Source organism: Oikopleura dioica, chromosome XSR (genome assembly GCF_907165135.1).
Source record: "Oikopleura dioica chromosome XSR, OKI2018_I68_1.0, whole genome shotgun sequence".
Taxonomy (NCBI): Eukaryota; Metazoa; Chordata; class Appendicularia; order Copelata; family Oikopleuridae; genus Oikopleura; species Oikopleura dioica.
This window is the reverse complement of record NC_137294.1, coordinates 4,118,250-4,140,541: the sequence shown is the minus strand read 5'-3', so window position 1 is coordinate 4,140,541 and position 22,292 is coordinate 4,118,250. Positions and strand designations below refer to the sequence as shown.

Here is a 22,292-nt window from a genome sequence, read left to right as displayed (position 1 = left end):
TTCAAAACACTTTTGGAGGCTTTTTTGAATCAGAAAGAATCATACATATATTGATCAAACGAACAGTTGAAGCGAAATGAGGAAAGTGTAGTGATAAAAAACAACGGAATAGTTCCCCGAAGTTGTTTTACAGTTACTGATGGTGGAGTTTAAGTTTGACTCCCTATTGCTTTATTCAGTTTTCTAGTAGTCACGAAGCTGTATATACACTGAAAATCGTCTACTCTTTACGGTTCATAAAGTAAGTTCCGAGCCTCAATGCGGGGTGGTACAGTAAAAGTAAAACAACTTTTTTAAAGTTTTCGAGAAAGAGGATAGTTTCTTCATTTTTTGAAAATTTTGGTTTTAAAATTCATTAAATACACATGAAATTATTGCGGAAGGTAATTTGGAGCGGCAAGAGACATTTTACGATAGGAATATCCACACGATGAATATCAAGCCTATATAAAGAAACACCTTTGATAGGAATTCTTCGTCCTCTGTCGTTTGGCCCTTTTGATAAAAAATACGTTATGACTGTTAGTTTCAACTGCTGTTACCTGGTTAGGAGCTTGAGGTGCGCCGAAGAACCCACCCCCAGCTGCGTTAAATCCGATTCCGAAAAGTCCAAAAGGAAAAGCGCCGATTCCAAATGAGAACTGCGTTCCTCCGAGCGGGTTTCCAAAAGATGCCCCGCGACGATCCGGTTCTGGACGCGATCCTTGAGGTCGGGGAGGAATGTTTTTCGTTCGCGGATCTGTTTGTTCTAATAGGATTTTTAATTACCTGCGAGAGTCGTGCTAACTTTACCTTGACCATGTCCATAAATTGGCACCATTTTGTCTTTTCCGATTCCAGCTTTGCAAACCGGACATTCTTGCTTCTGTGGTCTCGTTTCTATCCACTGATGAATACAGGGCCAGCAGAATAGATGCCCACACTTGAAGAACACAATCAGATAACAACTTGAAGTCGTTACGCTTACCAATGAAACAACTGGATCTTTAGCTGTGTCGAGGCAAACATTACATTGATAGAAAGTAGCAGGATCTGGAGCTTCGTCTGCTGAGTTACTCCTTCTCCCACTATCCGTCCCAACCGACATCTTAATTTATGTTTGTTAAAGCTGACATTGAACAGTAGATAGAATTTTGAATAACTTTTGAATCAATGAAATCACAGAAATTTTAATCAAGAAGAAGACAATCTGGGGTTTCATTTGAGCGGATTGAGTTTTTCTGTTGAATATTGAAGAATTAGAATGAATAAAGTTGAACTTATTTGGATATATTCGAAGTGAAGTATTATATTGCTGCTGGCGCGTTGACACCGTTTTCTGAAGGAGGCAGACGAGTCGTTGGGCCCTCTTCCGAAACGGGGTTACCAGTAAAAAGAGGAGGCATAAGATCTATTTGGTCCATATACGGAGCAGGACTCGGATAACTCGGAGTTGGATGACTTCGTTCCATCGTATCATCCCTGACTTTGCTGGACTTTTCTTTGAATTCAGAAGATTGACTGCTCCTTGATTCGCTCTCATCTGGTGTTATTTTAGAGCGAGTCCCTGGAAGACAACAAGTTTCTGGAGGAGGAGCTCTATCTTTTTTCGAATTTTTCGATGTTTTCTTTCGTCGATTTTCTTCTCTTTCATTTTGTCGTTGTGCAGATGGTTTTCTTTCATTCGATCTGTAAGTGGTACCTCCACCGTGACTTTTTCTATCATTCCGGCGGCCCTTCTTTCGAATTTTTTGGTGGTTAGGTGGCGGAAAAGCGTGTTGTGTATTGTGGGAAGGATTATTAACTGGAGGAGGCTGGGAGTAGTTTCCGGGCTGAGCATCTTTTTGATTTTGTTGTGAGCTTCCATTAGTAGCTGGGTTTTGGTGCGTCGTTGGTGAGCTTGCATCGGTTGGCCATTTGCTTCTTCTCGATTAAAATAGCGAATGATTGGAGGAGGTAGCAAAGTAGACAACCTTAACTGCTTCATATAGGCTTAAGAAAATAATTTATTTGGTGATTTCTAAGTTAGCCGCGATTCACTTATGTTAAATCGGTATTTTATGATTAAAAGCCCTCGCTTAGACTTTTGATTTCGGCATTGCATGCGCCAATTTTTTTCGAGATATCGAGAGCTTGTTCCGTCCATCCTTGCTCTTCAGCCATTTCCAGTCCAGTCATACATTTTTGAATATAATTTGCGCAAATCACTTTGTAATCAGCCGGGTGCGATCTCGCATATTCCCGAGAACGTGCCAATTCGTCTTCAAGTAATTTGACTTGTTGTGAGAACTTTTGGAACTTTTCTTGATCTCTTTTTTGTTTCGCGATTTCGATCCCTCCCTTCGCAATGGCAATATCATGTTTCAGAGCGCTTTTTGGTTTTAATTTTGGCAAGTTTGAGTTCCGTTGCTGAGCTGCCGATTGTGATGTTGGTTGAGCTCTGGTGGCCGGCTTCTTCGCTTGAGATTTTTTTGCAACAGAGTCGAGAATAGCCCACTGCATTTCTTCTTCGACAACTTGAGCCTTCTCCATCGGCTCTCTCAGTCTTAGTCGCACTTGAATTTTCGCAACTGACTTCTTATTTGCGACGAGGGGAAGGACTTTTCTGATTTCACATTCAGTTTCGAAATCTGTCAACTTTATAGCGCTCTTCATAAGAGATCTAAAACGATTAATACGAAGCTTCGAAACAATGCCGCTTACCTGTCAGAACTAAATATTCCTCCTTTTTTAAATACTTCAAACTCGACAGGCTTTCGTTCAATCGCTCGTTTGAATGCATTCTTCTGACGATCGATTCCAACAACATGTTTAAATTCAAGGTTGATGTTCGCACTCGATTTAACGTATCCAGAACGGAAGATGCATTCTGGCTCTCTTGGATATGGAAAGTGCACTATTTACAGTTCAAATTATTGTCTCATATTCCTACGATTCGTCTTTAGGATTCATGTTTGAAATAAGCATTCGTTATAGAACTGTTCCTTGAACAAATATACTTTCGTTGTGGAGATCTTTCGGCATCTCGAGCAAATTCTCAACTTTGATTTCGCATTGATTGGGCTCGATGTGCGTAAATAACTTGATTGATTTCACCCGCCGCGTTTCCCAAATTACATCTGGTATTGGTCGACCTTGCTTTGTTAGAATGTCTACTGCAGAAATATCTCGGAATGTTTCAGAAGCCCATTTGTCCATCATACTCGCTTTATCCAACATATTCAAAGCCGTGAATGTTTTTGATAGAGTTTTTGCTTTCTTCAGTTGTTCTTGCAGATCTTCAAGCAGATTTGAGTGAGCTGGACTGCGTTTTTGTGATCCCTGAATCGTTCCAATCGCTGGGCGAGAAGGAATAGGAGCAGCTGGGACTTTACTAGAAAAGTAGTAAATAACCGAACAACTCCCCGACATGCGCAATAATAATAAATAAGGATTACCTGATATCACATGGAAGGCCATTTTTGGTATGCTCAATCATGTTCTGTAGCGACTTCATGGTCTTCATAAAAGTCATCGCTTCTTGCCTGTTCCCATTATCTCTGGCTTGAATCGCAGCTTTCTTAAACTCTTCGTGTCTATTTTGAAGAAATTCCAGTTGTTTTGCGCATTTTGAAGTGTTCACTTGTTGAGGCTGCGCTGGGGAAGGCATTTTCTGCGGGGAGTTAATTGGCGATGGGGCAGCATGATCTCCACTATCGTCGGCTTGTTTCATTCTGTGCCGATTACACAAGCACCTCATCTATCATAATATATCAATTATCGATAGAAAACTAGTAATAATCGTTCCTTTGATGCAGCGTTAGTTGCGTTTCGCCAGGCATATCTGGTGCCCCTGGAGGAACCACTAGCGATGAGTAGTCTACGGCCTTTCCGCCTCTGTACGATTTTATTACTGCATCGTATTGTTTCGTCTGTCTTTCTAGTCGTCGAGCTTTAGCGCCAGTCTCTGCTTTCACCCTTATTGATGTTAATTTTTACTCTTTGATTCGCAAAAATAGTAAAAATTTAATTTGCGTAATGATATAAATATGAGATTAAACATTTCCTTGTCTGCATCATTTCTCGACGCTGGAGAAGACCTTCAAGGACAGACTTTGGAGGATCCAAGGTTGTCGAAGAAACTGATTCAGTCGGCTGCTGCATAGCTGCTTTCTTCTGAGGTGATTCTTGTTGAGGAGGGGGCTGTTGGGGTTTGGCAACAGTCGGCTCTGACTGCGTTTCAGGACGACTCTGTTCTGGAATGCTTTCCGTTGCTTCTTCAGTAGAAGGTGAAGGGGCGACTACTTCTTGTTCCTCGCTAGGAAATGGCGGAGCTCCAGGCATAACGGGCAAGCCGGAAACATCCACATTTTTACCAGCTTCGACAGCTTTGATAGCATCGTCAAATTGTTTCAGCTGTTTGGTGTATCTCCTCGTTTTTGACGCGTTTGTTTCAGCTTGAAGACGCACAAAGAATAAATGACGATGTTGTCGAAGAACATCTAAAAGGGAACCACCAGAAGAAGGAGCTGCGGTATCGGATGCAGTGGAAGATGAATTCTGAGGCGGAGGGGCTTGGTTAACATGAATGCCAGAAGGAGGTCCAGGATCAACGAATCCTTCACCGTTTTGTGCTTATGAAATATCTCAAGACAAGCAAAACTCGAATTATTGTTACCGCACTGTTTCAGCGCCTTGAATGTTCCCATTAACTTGATTGCTGATTCTTTGTCACCGCGATTTTTTGCACTAATGGCAGCTGTTTTATATTCTTCCATTCTTTGTGTAAGAAGACTCGTCGATGAAACGGCAGGCGTCGCAGGAACCTGCGCTGGCACTGGAGGAGGAGGAGCGGCTACCTTTCTGGGAGGCTGATAATATTATCAAGTTGACCGTAGAATAGAAATTTAACATACAATTGCCGGAGGCTTTTTAATCGGCTTGGGAGCGGGCTCTTCCTCGTCTTCGGCAACATCCATTAGCTCAGCTAGTAGGTCTGGATCATCAATATCCTCATCGTCATCATCTCCGATATCGTCCATGCAACCCGCTACCATTTTGTCAAAGTTGGCCCACTCCTCGACCGAAGAAAACGCTTTCTTCCCGCCTTTTGCTTTCGGCTTTGGTTTAGGTCTATCCTCCCCAAGAATATCACCAAGCTCTGCCTCCAGATCGGCATCATCAAAGTCCATCTTTATTAACAATTATATTTCTTTGATTTCACCACAAATCTACCTGTGGAACCTCTCCGAAGCCAGCCATCCCGCTGAGACCGGGTATTCCAGGATTACCACTGGAACGCTGTTTTTTACCCATTCTTCAATTTTTAACATGAAATCACTAGCGCTGCTACTGCCTCCTGCATGCACCAGAACAAAACTTGCAACAGGACGAATGAAATTGGGGGAGCAACGTACATGTATTTTTTCAACGAGTTGATTCTCAACCTGCGATGATTTTCTTGGCAAGAGCAACATAGGATGTCTCCTGAACTTGGCAGAAACGAGACTGCAAATAAATAGTGAACTTAAGAATATACAGGCAGTGAATATGTGAAACTGAGGTTAAAACTTGAAATTGAAAGAACTAGGGAATGATGAGTGTACTTTTTCGCGAATTCGTCGTTGGTGCGCCGATGGATCAAAGGGCAACTCGACGCACAGCTTGTGGATAGAGACGATCACGTTGTCAGGCTCGTGCACAGTCAAGAAGACACGCAGCCGCCAGTTTTCGCTTACAAAGAGATATCGCAAGGCATTTTGCTCGCTGGTATTGAGAATGTCGAAATCCTCCACAATGAGGATTTTCGGCTTGCCCGATATCTGACAATACAAGCTGAAGGGAACGCTACGAGCCAGAAGCAACGCTTGTCGCTCAATTTCCTTGGCTCCTCAAATTAAAGTTCGAAAGTTGTTTCTTTTTCAAAACTAACGATAGAGAAAAGTCTTAGTGAACTATTTCCTTGTTTAGCGTTGATCTGGTAGTACATGCTTTCTGAGTTTTCGCCGTGCATTTCTTTGACGAAGTCGAGAAGCGCTTCTTTCTTTCCACAGCCCGGCGGCCCGCTGACCATCAGAAGATAGTTGTTGTCTTGATCGAGCATCTCACGGAAAACGGCTTTGTTCTTGTCGATACTGAGCGGTCCAGCACCGGCGACTGGACCATGGGCAGAAATCGCACCCAGACCAGAGAAGTTCTGAGGACGATATTTTTCCAGCCATGGTTCAAGCCAGCAGTACTTTCCAACAACTTCTTCTGCCATCGCAAACCGTCGAAGCGCTAGCCAATCTTAAAATTTTACAGCTGAGAAAAAAAGAAGTGATTTCATTCTAGTCAAATGGTGGAAAAAGTGTTTATCTCTCTATCAGAGTCAAATTTACGCTCTCTACGCCGACCGTGAAAAAGTCTGAAATCAACAGCTCGTGATTGGCGGAGCGCCGCAGAGGATCGCTCTTTCTCAGCTCTCGAGGATGCTCATCACTGAGCGTTCTGCCTCCGCAACTGAAAAACACGAAACTGAAGTTAGTATCCCTTTCTGCTGGTTCTAGAAAAACTTTACATTGTCGATCAACTCCAAAACAGATTGGCTTTGTGTAGAAAATTAAACTTTATTTAGTAAACAGTAAAAAATGAGCAAAATAATTCAGTAGCAGCCGTCAGCTGGCCATTTTAATGTCTTGTGGATTGATTTCTTTGGAACTCGTTGCCCTTCGAGTTTTAGCTTTTCGGGATTTATTCAATTGGAATCAACGAAGACTAAGGGTAGGTCTAATTATCGAAGATCCCTAGCAGAAGTTTACTCGGCTGCCTTGATCCGTAAAAGCCGGAGGTAGTTTTAGGTGGTGGTTTGAGATCTCTTGCTTCTTGCTCGCCGTTAATTTCTTTCTACAAGACGAGATACTGTCATTCTCTTTCAACGTGGAACCAGTTTACCTGCATATTCGAGTAGAGATCCTTCGTGAAGCCCCAATTTCTCTCCCAGAGAGCGAGACTCTCGTTTTGGTTCTAAACGCATTAGAATAAATATTTGAGAGGAATTAATTCTTGGAGTACCCTGATGTGATTCTTCCAGATGAGTTCATCGTGCACGATGTTGACGTTTCCTTTCGGCATTTGCAAGCCCTCTGAATTTATTTTTTATTTCGTAAAATAGATTATGACCCAGAATCATGAGAGCCCGGAGAACAAAGGGACAATCAGTCGGATGAAGAGCAAACAGACTGGCTCTGTTCTGGATCGAACTGTTGTTGTACTAACACAAGCAGTGACACTTGATTATCAAAGCTGTCACCATTAGTGACAGAGCAAATACTTTTTCTACTGTTATGATTTGCGAGTTACCTCTTGGACGGCGAATAGCATATTTAAACCTAAAAATAGTCGTCAACTTTGAAAAAAAAAGAGGAAAATACTTCGGATGCGAAAAATCGTGCATATTAAAATCGGTAGCCATCTTCTATCTCTTTTTAAATTTGGCCAAAAATTGAATATTTATTTTAACTTTGGCTTGGAAGGCCTTTGATACATATGTATCTAGTTTTATTGTCCTTCATGTCTGTATCTATTTGAGAACTGCGTCATGCTGAGCTCCTTTTTATTCCTAGAAGACCTTTTGTTGGAACTTAACAAATCAACGAGTGGTTCTGTTTGTTTCTGTCATCGTTTGTGGACGGAAATTAATATATAAATAAGGGATTTTCACATAAGAAACAATGCTAATAAATATTGAAAAAATAAGTAATTGTACAAATTATTCTCGATAAAAGATTGATCGGAATAAAGGCCGCGATCATTTTTATCCAAGTAGAGATGAAAATTGGAGATAACTAGAACAAATTTAAGAATTACAGCGATCAAAGATATTGAAAAGCAAATAAGCCTCTCGGTTACTACGACAGCAATGCTCTGAGTGTGTATTTTGCTTCAAAAGGAAAAACATAAAAAAGAACCCAAACGCAGCGATTAAACTTTTGAAAATGGCAGAAGAGAATCCTCAAGTTCGTTTTGCAGCTATCAAAATTGGGCCTAATAGATTTAAAAATGTGGCAAAGGTTGACCCGTTACCGCCTTTGAGGAAGACTAAACAGAGTATCGGCCAGGTCTCGATAAATGTAGAAGGTAATTGAAGAAAATTCATTCTCTATTTTCATCATCATTTAGAAGCTACACTTGAAGTGTCTAGATCGACTGAGAATCTCAAGGCAGATCTATCAAAGATTCACGAGCTTGATTGGATTCAGTATATTACGCCACACAAGTTCAAATCAGACCTGTATGATTTACGAAGACGAATGTTTTTGAGCAAACGGAGCAGAATCCGCATCTATAATTGTGGATGCTACAACACTCATAGGTACGCGTTTGCTGAGAAATCACAAATTAATAGCGTTGCAGGCGCAAAGGAATTTGCATAACCGACTATTGGTATTGGCTTTTATTTTCTGTGACGTTTTGGCCGCTAACTGGATACATTATTGCTTTGTCAAAGGGGCTGGACTTTAAAAGACCTTGGATCTTTCTTCTTTTCGGTACAGTCGCCTGGATTTCTCAGGTTAAAAAACTATATAAAAAAACCAATCACCAAAGTATTTTCAGCTCGTTTGCGTCTCTATTTTCCTCCATGATTGCGTTTTCGAAAACTGCTCGGAAAAGCTTTGGGAGGGAAAGTATATTGCTGGTTTAGCAATAATTTTGTTCTTTCATATCGTGGCAATTCTATTATTTACGACACTGCGAATTCACTTTACGGAAATTTATCATCAGCAGAAAAAAATATTTCGAAGTTTCCTCGGTACGTTCTCGGTTTTTATTCGAAAATGATCAATACTAAAGTGACCCTGTTCTTGTGCCCATGTTCTGTTGCTCAGATCGCAACGCAGTTGGAAGAAAATCCTTTCTCTCAAGTTCAGACAAAGGTTTGAAGTCGTCAATCACGAAAAGATGGCATTCAGAGATAATAATATCTATGCAAAAGCTGAATATCTACATTCGTTTACCGTTCTATTTAATCAAGTTATATTTAATCACTGCTTCATATTTTGCAAGAAAAGCCCTTTCTTTCTAACCCTGACTTTATTGTGCGTTTTGAGCTCTGTGTAAAAGTGAGAGTGATAATTAACGTTCAAGTTTGTCCATTTTATAGGGTCGAAGTGTTTATCAAAAAACTGCTTTTTGAACGAGTTAAATAGTTTATGTACAGTATGACAGTAACGTGTAAGTTGACAGAAATATTCAGGGAAAGGTAAAATCGGCAGTTGTAACATGCAAGTTTGAATTATTTTTGGTTGAGTATCATATTCGCGCGAATGGAGAATTCGAACTGACTATTTTACTGAAATTATTTCACAAATTAAGATTCGCTTTTGGAAAGGGTCTATTTTCACAGAAGTGCTGTTCACAGTCTCCTTGAAAATCTAGCAAGAAGTTCAGTGGAGGAATTAGCGTTTTCAGTATTTAAGACTTTTTACATTATACAGGGCTTTTGGTCCGGTAGTACCGACGAGGGGGTGGAGTACTGCGGGTATTGGGAGTAGGCACCAAGCGCGCTACCAGGGTAGGAGAGGCCAGCCGCGCTTGCCACTGATGGCGACTTCCCTGCCGCGGCAACGGCCGCTACAGGAGCAGTCTGCGTCACGCCGTACTCAGTCTTGAACTTCATCGAACCTGAAAAGAAAACATTAGCATTTCGGTCATGAAATAATCTTAAATGAGAGGGAGAAAGGGGAGTAGAGAGTCGAAGAGAGGGGAATGTAAATGTTTCCAAGGAAAATCATGTACACAGCGCGCGTTTTAGATTTGGTGGTGTTTTATTGAGGCACTGGACGGCCAGGTTCCATCCGTATTATCGCAACTGTCTAAAAATAGTGGCGGGGGAGCAGCTGCACCAATGTTACTTTAAGGAGATAGCCATCGCTGCTCCTAATGACCCGAGGGGAGGAATCTTCTCTAATCGGCTCGTGTTGAATTGATCCCCAAATCGAATTGGCTATTTAAAACAGAGGAGAGATTCACGAAATTATTCGTGCGAAAATAGAACTTCTGGATTTTATTTTCATAGCTAATTAATGTCACTGAATGGCCCTTAATTGCGCGAGCCGGTTAAATAAAACAAAATTCCCTCCAACATGAGAATCGCAAAAATCGCGAACATAATCCCCGACGATAATTTTGCGCTCATACCTTCGCTCTTAGAAAAAAATGCAATGACCTATCCTTTGAGAAAGTGACTTAGAATCACTTGAACTAAACATTGGTCAGCTAGGTTTTTATCGGTTTGAAGTCTTTCAGTTGACGTTAGGAGTGATTTTTGTATTCTAAGACTATCCTAACATTTATTTTCATAGGGCTGAAGGTTTTTGGTGGGCGTGGAGACAATTCTTATCCGATTAGAGAAGCAGCTAAACAACCCGACTCATAAGTGCCAAAGGAGTATGGATACTGAATTTGAGGGAAATTTTGAAATCTGTGTTTGAATTTATGCATTTATGATCTTATGGGTATTTGGGGAATCTAAGTTCGCGCCATTCGGTCTCTCCCGGAAGCTGGCGCCGGATCAGCTCGGGTGGTGTCAGAGCCTCCTTTTTTTGTTTATTTTAGGCCTTTCGAGTTTTCAACCCTTTTTTTTGCACGCGCGCGCCACTAATCCGGATCATGAACACTCCGGATCAGACAGAAACATATTTTCAGCAACTTATTGTGAAACGATAATCAGGCGCCGGATTAGTTATAGAGCAGATAGCCTTAAGAATCTGCTTTGGAAATTTAGCTAATTTGCCAAAAATATGCCTCACGCCGGTACAAAGAAAAAAAATGAAGCTTCTCAAAACAATCATGAGGATTATCTTTCTTCTAGCTTTTGCTGTGAAAAAAATTCTCTTAAAATACTGTGAATTAATTTATCTAGAAGAGTAAATTAGCGACTACTTAGACGAAAAACTGGGGTACACTATTTGAACGCTACTTCCCAGTTAGCGGTTGAAAAAATGTCCGAAGCAACCACCGACGACAAATTGGTTAACTTGGACATTACCGTACACACCAGGCCTCATTTCATGGTTCATTTTCAGCTTCGAAATTTAAGCGCTCTAGAAGGAGCCCTGAAACGGCGAAAATAATCTAAACATTGTATAAGGCGATCTAGTTAGGGATAAAGATCGGTAAAGAATCTATCTTCGTAAAATACGAGAAACTTCAAAATGAGTACCCGTCTTAAAAAACTATTTGGCAGGCGAGGGAGCACATGTTCCAGTAATAGGAAAACAAAAGTGTCCACATAACGAGTAAGTTTTGTTTAGGTTTATGCTTTTGTGAGCTGCTATGTTGGATTTTCGTTGTTTGATCATGCTTTGATACACGTTTTTGTTTTACAACTAAAACGAGCTTCAGCCTTTTTTCATCGAGCCCGCGTGTAGTGGCCATTTTTGTCATTCAAAAAATGGGTGATTATGTAAAAAATGTTTTGCGGTCAGGGACTGATTTTCGTCCAAGAAAATCCAGAAAAAGTGCCCGACTGGCCAAAATAATGGAAAAAAATCCAAACGTGGACTCGGATTACACAAACTTATTCGCCACTCACTGGAGGACTGCCTAACACCTTGATTATCTACATTTAATGCAAACCGAAAACTACACCACGCCTTCTGTTTCTACTCCATGCTAAATCTTCCATGCTTCTCAAAAAATATGATATTGGGAAACGATTTCCCATTATCAAATACAAACTACTTGAAGTATGATCTCCCTGATTATTTGTGAATCGGTTGTATTCCAGAGGTAAACAAGAGCAAAAATAGGGTCTAGATCTGTAGCGATGAAGGATGAAGATCAAATATTTTGAATAATAAATGAAAGAGCATAGAGAGATTTTAGGAGAAAGACACCATGTTCTGATGCTGATAAAACGCGGGGTAGAAAGAAGAGAAGTTAGCCGCAGCAGGATTTGCCGTGGAAGGGTAGAGCAAGGTGGGAGAGGGAGTAGAAGTAGTAAAGGTGCTGTTGGTGGGAGAGTTGTTACTGGACTTACTGTCGAACTCGAGCTGATTCGCATGGGCGGGATTGTTGAGAGGCGAGGTCGATTCACGGTTTAGCGTCGACGTCGTCGACGAGTTCACAGGTGACGAGGATGAGAGAGGAAACGGCGTCGGCAGCGAAGACGCCATCGACGTCGAGGACATTGAAGTCGCTGGGTAACCGTAGCCGGCCATGTTTGCGAAACCGTACTGAGGATATTGAGTGAAGAATGAGGACTAAATTCAATCGTTATCTTCAATTCAGACCAGAAGGAGGTAATAGATTAACAACTATTTTTAATAATTACCTGAGAGGTAAAATCTGTGTATGAAGAAGTGTCGATGCCAGTCGATGACAGAGAAGATCCATCAAGGCCGGGCGATTTAGAGAGCGAGTTCGGAAGTCCGTGCTGAGGAAGACCAAAGTTCTAAAAGCAAAACGTAAGGAATCAAATCTCTAATCAATCAAAAATACTAAAATACAAAAATTACTAAGCTTGTTTAAGCACTTACCCCGAATTGAGCGGCTGGATTGTACGAAGCTGGGGACGTGAGGCCCGGTGAGCTTGGGACGCCTGATGGGAACATTTCGACTCCGTATGGGGAGAAACCGCCTCCAGGGAGCATTGAATATGGCTTCAATGCTTGGCATTTTCGACTGAAAGTATTTATATTAGAGATGATACATCAATAAAAGTTAAAAATAACATTCAATTAAATTGAAATCAAGAAATGCAAAAAGTTTGTTTCTTACCTGAATCCTCTCGGTCTTCTTCGAAATGATCCTTCTTCAAACATGAATTCAGAAGCGGGGTCAATAGTCCAGTAGTGGCCCTTTCCAGGTCTGCCAAGTCCCTGAGCATGAACAGTTACTATCTTAAGAGCAAATGCAAGAACTTACCTTAGGCAGCTTGATGAAACATTCGTTTAGCGATAAGTTGTGTCGGACGGAATTTTTCCAGCCCTAAACAAATGTAAGATCTCGGATGACCCTCGCGCGGTGTCAACGTTAATGCACATTCCCGAAATCGCGAAATCGCGAAAAATTCAAAATATGCGCCTAATTGCTTTTGTAGTAAAGAACTAAGGAAGAAACTAGTGGAAGTACAAAAGACCATTCCAGAGGAATTTCCGCTGAAGCTTAACCCGCTTGGACCGGGCCGGGGCAAACGGCGCCTATTCAAAAGCGAAACAATCTCTCTCTATATATGTCGTTCTCTGGTGCGAGGTGTCACGCGCCTGTTTTAAAATTCAGCAACGGAAAAACTGTTGAATCATAATTTTGAAATGGGGTTGCCATCTCATAAACAAATCATCATCTAACGTTCCATTTTGTATCATAAATTCAAAACAAACTAGCTCTAAACACTTTCAAAGACACGCGAATAGATTATTGTTTTTTACCTGATAGCTGCCGCGGAAGAATTCGAATTTATTCTGGAGGAACTGGTAGATTTCGGAGAGGGTGAGTTTCTTCATTGGCGAGCTCTGGATGGCCATAACAATCAAGGCGATGTAACTGTATGGGGGCTTTTCTGGGCGGCGGGAGCTCTTCGAGTTGGAGTCCTTTGAGGTTGATTTGGAGTCAGTGCCATTAGTAGCAGAAGGATTAGTGCCTGTGGAATCTTTAGCGGGGGAAGTTTCATCTGTGGTGGTATTTTCCGGCGAGGAGGAGTTTGAGGAAGTATTAATCCCTGTTGAATGGCCGGAAATCGACTCCTGCGCAACCCCGTAATCTTCCAGCACTGGGCTCGAGGTTCGCAGTGGCTCGTGCAGGGAGCTCAAAGACGGACTCACTTTTTCGACGACTGCTGGATTCAGTGCCCCTAGATGGTTCAGAGGAGGACTAGCAGAAGTCTGACTGGGGGAGAAGGTAGTACCACTGATGTGATCAGTGTGAGCACCGTAGAGGCTCTTGTGTGATTCGTGGTCCAGCATCGATAGGGTCGAGGTCGGATAGCCGACCTTGCTTTGGAGATCTGGAGACGCCAGCTTGATGATTTTTGTTTATCTCTTGATTAATCGGTGAGTCTCTGTCTGGATCGTTGTAAAGGATCCGATAAGTTTTTCGTTTGTTGTGTTTTTGACAAAGTGTTTTGTTTTGTTATTTTCGAGACCTTGTTTCGTCGCTTTTCGTTTCTTTTCGTATAGATAGAGTGTGTTGTTAATAAAGCTCTTGGGAGGTTTGGTTTTGGTGAGAGACGGTGGCTAGGGTTCTAGATGTGGTGGGAGAGGGCCAGCGGTGGCGCCGTCTAGCGAGAGCGAAGCGCGGTCGCGCCACCTTGCGCCGATTTTAGAACTGGCGCGGGGCTGCGGCACCAGGGCTGCCTTCGGCCAATCACGGCGCAAACTTTGACGTGATAACGTAAACAGTGGTAAACACTCTGCACCAGCGAGGCCTCCACCAACGCCACATCCACCGCCAAAAGATTCATCCAACTCAATAACATTCAAAACCTTGGATAGATAAATATTTATAAACGGCGTATACCGCCCTTGCGCCTAAACCTAGCAGTAAAGAAATAATTTACGATTCCAACAAGTAATCGCCAAATAGCCACTGTAGAGGCGGAACAACATTTACGCGTTGTATATTTTCATAGAGGGTAGAATGGAGCTTCGATGGGATTAATTCGTGAATGCCGTTTACAACGCAAATCCGGCCGCCTCCCGGGCTCATCATCAGCTTCAGTTTGTAATTCAGACAAGCTCATCACTTTTATTTAACAAACTCTCACAGCGCAAAGCTTGCAGCCGATCTCTGCACTATAATTGCTCCAAAGTGAATCGAGCCTAATTTGTATATTATTTCTGCATCACTCTCGATGCCCGCGCCGTCTTTGATAGCTCTTTTGTTAGTTCTGGGACTGAAAACTTTATTGTTATCGCTAGTTTTGGTTTGTTGTTGTTTATTTCCTCGTCGCGAGAGTGCAGTCTTCATCGTCGATTCTCCTCGCTTCTTTTGATAAGTTTCACTTTGATTATTGATTCGATTATTGTTTAGGCGACTTTATTTTGTCGATTTTCTTCAAGGTTTGTTGATGTTTGGAAAACGTGTAGAAGTCAGAACGGAAACGGTGTGAAATCGTTGCCTGTCAGATAGTTGTATAATAATTGAAAGTTGCTTACAAACAAGGCGGAGCACGGGGCACGCGGCAAGTATAAATAAACTGCCACTAAAGATACACAGGCAAAACAACCATAAACTATTATGAACAAACAGTTAGTAAATAAATGCGTCAAGGTTATGCAGGACAAAGTGAGCCCAACACAAACACCCAAAACTTTTAGGGATAAGCTATCCAGCAGACACCAGCACTCAAGTGAATCCTCGACAGTTATTTAGACGGCCAATAATGTTTACTTATCTAATTGAACTGAGAAAAAATCATTTAGTGAAATCTCAACCAAGGGACGTCTTCGACGCTAGACTGCCTAAAACACATTGAAGAACAGTACAAGCGACAGTAAAGAAGACAGACTCCGTATAAACGCGCTTAGCCGATTCTAAACGGCTTTGGGGGAATTTTCGATTCGGGTTGGACATAAATCGGGCGCCAGATTCCGCAGGAATTCCCTTTCGATGCAAATTTTTCTCCTCTTAAATTCCGAAATTTCCACCTGCCGCTCTCCGTTCCGTGGCTCTGTTTAAATGTCGTTGAATTCTTCTTATCCCGCTCCTAAATTCTTTTTTATGTCTAAGCAAAGCACGCGCGCGCTAGAAAGTTCAAAAACATTTTAATGCCATTGACTTGGATGAGAGCTCACCTGAGCAACTAAAGACGCGCCACAGATACTTGACTTTTTTGAATCGCCAAACAGGAGTCAGAACCAATGCAGAAAATCATTCGCAGTGCAGGTCTTAATCGACAGGTCACTGGAGTGGTTTATTAATTACCTCTGACCTCATTTAGGACTGTGAGGCGAATCGGCGCACCTGCTGATCAAAACTGCCGCTCGGGCAGAGACACACGCACAGACGCGCGGACAGAGCTTGGAACTAATTAGCCGACTCTATGAAGAGGAACCGGAAAATCAGCAACCGACCTTGGGGTACCTCGTTATTTAACGCGAGGCCATTTTGGGCAAATTTTTGGAAATAATCAAAAGTCTACTAATTAGTTACAAAGCAGACACTTTCTTTCGAATTCCTCACATGAGAGCCACTGTAAAACTTTTATATAAGGCTCATCGCAAACAAAAAAAAATTCTGTTGCGTATTTTGATCTTTGAAACTAGGTTTGAAAAGGCTAATTTGAGTAACAATTTTCAAGCTGGCTAGTTTCAGCAGCGTCCTGGCTCGTGTGGATTTTCGGAGAAGGTCACAGTTGATGCGGAAGTGCTGCTTAATCCGAAATCGGATGAGATGAAGTGTGACTTATTCTGGCGCGTGATACTTCCTTGGTGGAATTATTTTATTTTTATTGAATGGTTGAACGAGCCCCCCCGAGCTGGCGGAAACGTTTTCTTATCGTTTCCACAGGACACCTGCAGCTATAGGATTGTTGACCTAACCTGATCCTAACCCGTGTCATAGGCCAACCGAAGAAATAAAATAAAATACACTTACACGCATAGTATCTTTCACAAGGTCGTCCGGCTGGATACACAATTCACGGAGAATATACTGAAAGCTAAATACGCCCATTGAGGCGCTGAAAGTAGCCCTCGTCAACAAGCACCGTTTGATCTTGCTTATTTTTCGGCTTTCTATTTTTGTATACAAGTTGTTGAGCGCTGGGTCCCGATTCTAGTGATGTCGCACTGAGCTACGCAGCGCCGTCGGCTCGCCCTTTAATTTATTATTTTTACAAAACGGCTCAACAAAATGTTTTCTTAGAGGGAATAGAGGGATCATATGTATCCGTAACTCAAGTTTTGGAAGTTTTGGATATCTTGGGAGGCATAAAACCCGCGGATTATAAATTTTGTGGATTTACGGCTTAGATTTAGTTCGATAGAGTGAAGGAGATGTGATCAGCCAGGTCTAGGTGAAAATCGCGATGGATTCTAGCGATGGTTCAGCTCAGCAGTTTTACTCCATCTGATAAGCGCGCAGCTGAAAATCTGCAGAAATTTGAAATTTTGAATTTTGTGCGAGCGCACTCAACCAAAAAATCGGCGAGATATCTGGGGCAGTATCTGATCATTAATCGAGGGATGAGATTTTGACCAAGATTTTCCATTCAGTCAAAGCTACAGTTGGCGAGTACTGCTCAATTACAAGCCAGGGATAAGCAATTATCAGATCATCAGTAAAATTGCTACTATTACTGTGAGAGTGCGGGAAAGGAAGCTAGTCAGCGCGGGCTGTCTCGCGTTGAAGGGCGAAAATTTGGCGCCGGAACAATGGTACTCCGTTAGTGATAAGAAATGGAAACGTACGTCTCCTATCAGTGCACGGGAGCACTGTTATCTTCTCGTTTCAGGGCCAGGGCCATAACGATTTTTTCGACTGCTCTACTTTGCCATCAAACATCGTTGAATCTTTTACATCGCCACATCAGTTAGAGCCATCAGGCACCAGTCAATTGATAGCGAGTTACTTGTGAAATGCGTACAGAATAAAAAGTGAACTTGGCGAAATAATTCTAGCTACGACGGGCTTCCGAGGCAGCCACGCCAAAAATTAGCAAAATTACACCCCGCCAATATTGCAGAGGCTTGACCCGCTCTGGTGCAGCTAAATATTTGGATAATTACACCAGTATCTAGCACCACCAAGTGCAGCTCTCGCTACCGAGGTCATGTGAGCCGCTCTCTAAATTACTCCAACACAACAAAATGCAAAATACCAATCACATGATTTCCTATCTAATCGAGGGGCATAGTCCGGACTCGCGTGCTTCAGAAAAAATCACCGAATTCTCGTCGACGAATGCAAAGCGTAAAATGAGCACTTGATTGCCAATTGTGGAGTACCAGCACTCAGACAGTAAGGTGCCCAAGTTAACCAGGCGCTCGCGTACTATCAGAAAGAACGTAGATTCATTTATGCTCAGTTTTTGACGCGACGCCCCTTTGATAACGTCACCCCGTCCTCCGGGAGACTTAAAGCACTTCTGACGGCAGATCACGCCAGATTGTGCCACCAGCACTGAGCACTAATGAGCAAAAGACGAAAAAATTATTTTCAAATCACTCTTTGCCCTATTCCAGCACCCTTTCGTGAAGAGCTCGCGGTTTATTTCATTTTCTGAACAGATAAAATCGTCGCCTGCTTCGCCTTATCTTATTAGGTGATTGGAAGGCTTCTTTTGCTTCGTGGAAATTTGGATTGGTTTCGCTCGGGCTGCGGCACGCGAACATATGATAAGGTACTGAGACGGAACGGGATTGACGGGATCGGATTGTGCACGCGAGTCCTTCCAACTGGGAGATGTAATCCGCCAGCTTTACTCAAATACATTTACATATACAAACCCAAAACACCGTTACCTGCCATACTTGCGCGCCTTCTGAGCTCAAACGCTCATTGCGCTGAAATCAGTACGCTTAGCATCGGCAAACAAGAAGTAGTTACAGCCAATGGTTAATCCTTTCTTCGGGTCCTCGCTTTCCACGGAATCCGCTTGTCTCTCGAGAGGAGCAGAAGAAAAAAAAAGTATTTTTTGGAGAAGAAAGTTTATGTTTTGTTTGACCCAGCGGGGACACTCAAAATAAATGTGAAACTAATTTCAGGATATGTCGTTTATTTTTGAATTTATTATTTCACTTTGCCCGTTATTTTTCCTATTCTAATGCTTACGAACATGAAACATGCATTCAAGACAAATGACTGGGACAGCACGTGACCACTTCGATCGTTTGTGGTTAGAATATCTCAGCTTTATTTTCAGACTGTCGCCACTCTTGTCAGGCCGCAATCTATTAGGATTTTTGATCTCATAAGGATATTGTTGCCGATGAACGTTGGGTGAGCAGGGATGTGCCGAGGACTCCTCGGCGAGGAGTTGTTTACAGGCAATAAAATTGCTGACACGGGAAGTGCTTGTTTGTTGCTGTCCTAAATACCAAAAAGGCTTGCACTATCAGGACAAGCTGTTAACTAACATTTAGGGTACTCGTGACTTGATTCTGCTCGACACGCGTTCAGCCTCTTTACCTTTTACGAGCAATTATCAGATGATGCAGCTCGTCCAAGTCAATATCCACGATTTTCTACTCTAATAACCTGTATATTGCCCTCCTAAAATGACACCTGTCTATCATTCTTCTGTCCAGTTATTGAAATAAAATTAACCTTACGACGACAAACGAGAATTTCCCCCTACGACGACAATGTGTCATATATGACACACTTGGCGTCGTAAGGTTAAGTTTTACAATGAATGCACGCAAATAAAACAGAGTTGCCAGTTTGAAAGGGCCCTTTTCATATGTTATTATGCGGAATGGTCGGCTTTGGGATCGGATGATGGCTTCAGCTAATCATGTAAGCTGGCGTTTTTTTCTTTATGGTTTTCGGCTTGGGTATAAACAAAACGCATTTTGGATTGTCGTTTTGGTTTGATCAGCGCACGGCGGTTCCGCTCTTCTTTTTTTCAAATTCAATTCGCCCCTCGCCCGCCGAATGTGTCCGAAATGAGGCACTGAAGTAAACTCAATTTTTGCGAAACTCGTCCGAGACCCTAACTCTTTGAAAAATGATTACGTTCTATATTTCAATCGCATTTACCAGTTTTCGCTTCTCATTCTGTTTATACCCAACCATCGAATTAGCAATAACTCATTTTTCTTATTGATACGGATAAGTAGACGCGCATCGTTCTTTGTGTTTGCTAAATGGCAAAATTACTAACTTACTGAACGAGAACTAACAGCAAAATAGATAAGGCTTGGTCTCAAATATGAAGAGTCAAAAGGATGCGAATAGATGAGTACTGAGAGGAAGGCAAGGCTGGAGGGATTGCAGGACACCGCACCCCAAACAAATCTTGAAATTCCCGGACAGCCCGAATTTCGGGCTTATCTGCCACTGAAGGACTTCCGGTTAAATTCTAAAAGTGCCGGAGACATGTTTCACCACAAGAACAGTAACAATCGTAGAGACTATTCGAAAACTAAGGTTCCAGATGGATTCTTGAGCAAGATAGAAGTTTTCTACTCCTCTGACTTGTTTTTTCTTTTCCTAAAAAAACTCATAAATGTTCAATAAAAATAACATTCGATGTCTATTATTTATTGTTCGCTAAATATTTGATATTATAAGCCTTTCTCGGAAACCTCTGTTGATTACAAATTGTTAGAGGCCAGTCTGCAAATGGATACAAACTTCCCTCTCCTTATGTTGACCAAACCAAATATCTAACACTAACATTTGACTCGCTCCAACAACAGAATTTATTAAACTCAACAATTCTCCACGTAAAATAATCAAACGCCATTAGAGAATATTTGTCGTTTACGGGCGAGCATGAAGCGACTCCACAGCTGATGCTGAATGAAAACAAAGAGTGCTCGTAATTTTCTGACGTTTTGGAGCCAGACGCGTTCTTTGGAAAAAGTGACACCTTTTAGGCTAATGCGTGTTTCGTATTTTCATGCTGCATTGTTTTACAAGGCGCGGGCGGAGTCAGAAATTTCTTAGTAGAAGTCTTCTGCTGTGGATGTTTTATGGTTTCTGGACACTAAACAATGCACCAACCGGTGGAGGTGCAAAGTCGTCGACATGTGCGAGTACAAGACGAAGACAATGGCGCGAGGCTGGGGAATCCTCACCGCAGCGGCTGCGTAAAACATCAAATTGCACAACCAAACGATAAACGACCCCCCTCACCGCCAGAACACCCCCGCAAATACATGTGCTGCCCATTGTGCGCCAATTGCAATAATAGCTTTCACACTACAAGATTAATGCCAATAAAGCGCGTCGATTCTTTGAGATTTCGTAAACGCGCGAATTTGCATTAATTGTTTGTCATTTCGTCTGATTAGCGGCAAACAATAAGAGCTGCCAGCTACAGTTTTTTTCCATCTTAAGAGGCCCCAACTTAAGAGGACTTTTGCGTCAATTTGGCCGATTTTGTCACCCTGAAAAATTCCAACTTAAGAGGACTTTCTCGATAATTTTTATTAATTTTTAGAAAATTTTTCTGCTAACAGTGAATCAATTGAAATTTTTTTTAGCAGTAAAAAAGCTAGAAATCTTTGACTGCTTTTCTGGCCATTTTGAAGTCGATGGCTTTGCAATGTCAGCTTCATCTGAAACTTGAATTTGCGGTTCTTCCTCAATATCTATCGGGGTTGCAGCTTGTGTTTCATCGATTTGAAGCGCCAGGAAATGCTCGATCAATTCTTCTTCATCTTGTTTCTCCAAGATACTTTCCAAAACGTCCAAGCCCTCGACTTCTTCAACAGTATCCTTGTATTCTTCTTCTTTGATCAATCCCGTATTGATCCAACTTCGCTTGAAGATTCCAGGGTTCATGTTCATGAAGATTTCGTTGGCTTTTTTCACGAGCTCTTCCTCCTTGATATTCAGATGATCGTGATCGACAATAAAATCATCGAGGAAGCAGCGGATTTTCTTCTTAAAATTACAAAAAACAAGATTATCGCAGGGTTGGTATACACCTTCTTTTGTTTGAAAATAAATTTTATATTTTTCGCGCAAAGATAAAAATAACACTGATCAAACTTTTCCTGTAGTCCCTGGTCGAAAAAAACACAAGTCCAGATTTTTGAACTTTGGAAGAAGCTTGTGAGCAGGGCAGTTATCGATATACATCAAATAACGCTGCGATGGATTTTTTTCTTTCAAAAAAGTCGAAAGACGAGTCAGCTCCAGAATAAATATCGGTCTTGTACACCAGGCGGAGGGATTCCAGTAAAGTCGAAAATCTCAAAATAAATAAGCTTGGTTTTTTTTCAATTTTTACCTTTAAAATCTCTGAATTCTACTTCATGATATTGGAGATTTTTAGGGGAAGAGGGCTTGGTTTCGTCATAGTTCGGGTTGGCCACTCGTTCGATCTGTTTTCTTGGGGCACTTTGCCACTTACTTCCTTGATTTCGTGTAATTATTGCAGGGCGGTAATCTTTTAGCGGCCCAAACACATTTATAGTCGGAATAAATGTTAACCGCTCTTTTGATGAGCGATTTTTGACAGTTGATCATCAGATCCAAGCAAGATACGATTACGCGTGTCGATCTCTCGGTTGACGCCCGTTTCGTCACAGTTTAAAATAGCACTTTAATATAATAATTGCAAAAATAAATGATAATTTCTCACCTCAATGGATATTTAGAACGACAGGCTCGTAAACGCTGAATTTCAAAATTTTTCTCATCTTCAGTGAGATATACAACATCAGTGTTTTTCG

At 41.8% G+C, this 22,292-nt stretch overlaps 6 protein-coding genes across 6 annotated transcripts; 1 reads left to right on the top strand and 5 right to left on the bottom strand.

The window, feature by feature from the left end:
- Positions 1–29: 29 nt before the first annotated feature.
- On the bottom strand, positions 30–1,087 carry LOC145708869 (E3 ubiquitin-protein ligase RNF185-like). Its single transcript, XM_081786566.1, has 4 exons — positions 968–1,087; positions 793–922; positions 543–748; positions 30–495 (listed from the first exon to the last, which is right to left on the bottom strand). Exons 1-4 carry the CDS (start codon positions 1,085–1,087, stop codon positions 409–411), a joined length of 543 nt encoding a protein of 180 aa, XP_081642692.1. The 3' UTR covers positions 30–408.
- Positions 1,088–1,120: 33 nt separating this feature from the next.
- On the bottom strand, positions 1,121–6,067 carry LOC145708868 (coiled-coil and C2 domain-containing protein 1-like). The gene is made up of 10 exons (XM_081786565.1): positions 5,194–6,067; positions 4,875–5,150; positions 4,637–4,829; positions 4,016–4,592; positions 3,765–3,936; positions 3,417–3,718; positions 2,971–3,352; positions 2,912–2,918; positions 2,683–2,875; positions 1,121–2,641 (listed from the first exon to the last, which is right to left on the bottom strand). Exons 1-10 carry the CDS (start codon positions 5,272–5,274, stop codon positions 2,044–2,046), a joined length of 2,781 nt encoding a protein of 926 aa, XP_081642691.1. The 5' UTR covers positions 5,275–6,067; the 3' UTR covers positions 1,121–2,043.
- Positions 5,401–6,220, bottom strand: LOC145708867 (uncharacterized). The gene is made up of 3 exons (XM_081786564.1): positions 5,891–6,220; positions 5,565–5,780; positions 5,401–5,484 (listed from the first exon to the last, which is right to left on the bottom strand). Exons 1-3 carry the CDS (start codon positions 6,218–6,220, stop codon positions 5,401–5,403), a joined length of 630 nt encoding a protein of 209 aa, XP_081642690.1.
- Positions 6,221–6,557: 337 nt separating this feature from the next.
- Positions 6,558–7,522, bottom strand: LOC145707030 (ciliary microtubule inner protein 1-like). Its single transcript, XM_081784504.1, has 5 exons — positions 7,371–7,522; positions 7,300–7,328; positions 7,012–7,082; positions 6,892–6,963; positions 6,558–6,843 (listed from the first exon to the last, which is right to left on the bottom strand). The coding sequence occupies exons 1-5, from the start codon at positions 7,409–7,411 to the stop codon at positions 6,727–6,729; spliced, it is 330 nt and encodes a 109-aa protein (XP_081640630.1). The 5' UTR covers positions 7,412–7,522; the 3' UTR covers positions 6,558–6,726.
- Positions 7,295–9,021, top strand: LOC145707029 (uncharacterized). Its single transcript, XM_081784502.1, has 5 exons — positions 7,295–8,076; positions 8,119–8,311; positions 8,353–8,509; positions 8,554–8,749; positions 8,791–9,021. Exons 1-5 carry the CDS (start codon positions 7,935–7,937, stop codon positions 8,877–8,879), a joined length of 777 nt encoding a protein of 258 aa, XP_081640628.1. The 5' UTR covers positions 7,295–7,934; the 3' UTR covers positions 8,880–9,021.
- Positions 9,022–9,078: 57 nt separating this feature from the next.
- Positions 9,079–14,152, bottom strand: LOC145707028 (uncharacterized). The gene is made up of 7 exons (XM_081784501.1): positions 13,371–14,152; positions 12,868–12,930; positions 12,721–12,821; positions 12,480–12,624; positions 12,275–12,394; positions 11,981–12,203; positions 9,079–9,621 (listed from the first exon to the last, which is right to left on the bottom strand). The coding sequence occupies exons 1-7, from the start codon at positions 13,902–13,904 to the stop codon at positions 9,422–9,424; spliced, it is 1,386 nt and encodes a 461-aa protein (XP_081640627.1). The 5' UTR covers positions 13,905–14,152; the 3' UTR covers positions 9,079–9,421.
- Between the last annotated feature and the right edge of the window lie 8,140 nt (positions 14,153–22,292).

Coding starts and splice junctions, on each gene's coding strand:
- LOC145708869 (XM_081786566.1), bottom strand. CDS start 1,087: ATGTCGGTTGGGACGGATAGTGGGAGAAGGAGTAACTCAGCAGACGAA. Junction 923..967: donor AAGATCCAGTTGTTTCATTG/GTAAGCGTAACG, acceptor GTGTTCTTCAAG/TGTGGGCATCTATTCTGCTG. Junction 749..792: donor AATTTATGGACATGGTCAAG/GTAAAGTTAGCA, acceptor AAATCCTATTAG/AACAAACAGATCCGCGAACG.
- LOC145707030 (XM_081784504.1), bottom strand. CDS start 7,411: ATGGCTACCGATTTTAATATGCACGATTTTTCGCATCCGAA. Junction 7,329..7,370: donor CACGATTTTTCGCATCCGAA/GTATTTTCCTCT, acceptor GACTATTTTTAG/GTTTAAATATGCTATTCGCC. Junction 7,083..7,299: donor TGCTATTCGCCGTCCAAGAG/GTAACTCGCAAA, acceptor AAATAAATTCAG/AGGGCTTGCAAATGCCGAAA.
- LOC145707029 (XM_081784502.1), top strand. CDS start 7,935: ATGGCAGAAGAGAATCCTCAAGTTCGTTTTGCAGCTATCAAAATTGGG. Junction 8,077..8,118: donor GGTCTCGATAAATGTAGAAG/GTAATTGAAGAA, acceptor ATCATCATTTAG/AAGCTACACTTGAAGTGTCT. Junction 8,750..8,790: donor AATATTTCGAAGTTTCCTCG/GTACGTTCTCGG, acceptor TCAATACTAAAG/TGACCCTGTTCTTGTGCCCA.
- LOC145708867 (XM_081786564.1), bottom strand. CDS start 6,220: ATGGCAGAAGAAGTTGTTGGAAAGTACTGCTGGCTTGAACCATGGCTG. Junction 5,781..5,890: donor CACTAAGACTTTTCTCTATC/GTTAGTTTTGAA, acceptor TTGTATTGTCAG/ATATCGGGCAAGCCGAAAAT. Junction 5,485..5,564: donor AACGACGAATTCGCGAAAAA/GTACACTCATCA, acceptor TATATTCTTAAG/TTCACTATTTATTTGCAGTC.
- LOC145707028 (XM_081784501.1), bottom strand. CDS start 13,904: ATGCTGGACCACGAATCACACAAGAGCCTCTACGGTGCTCACACTGAT. Junction 12,204..12,274: donor ACACAGATTTTACCTCTCAG/GTAATTATTAAA, acceptor GATTGAATTTAG/TCCTCATTCTTCACTCAATA. Junction 9,622..11,980: donor GAATCAGCTCGAGTTCGACA/GTAAGTCCAGTA, acceptor TTTTCTTTTCAG/GTTCGATGAAGTTCAAGACT.
- LOC145708868 (XM_081786565.1), bottom strand. CDS start 5,274: ATGGGTAAAAAACAGCGTTCCAGTGGTAATCCTGGAATACCCGGTCTC. Junction 3,353..3,416: donor GGCCTTCCATGTGATATCAG/GTAATCCTTATT, acceptor CTACTTTTCTAG/TAAAGTCCCAGCTGCTCCTA. Junction 2,642..2,682: donor GGAATATTTAGTTCTGACAG/GTAAGCGGCATT, acceptor TAATCGTTTTAG/ATCTCTTATGAAGAGCGCTA.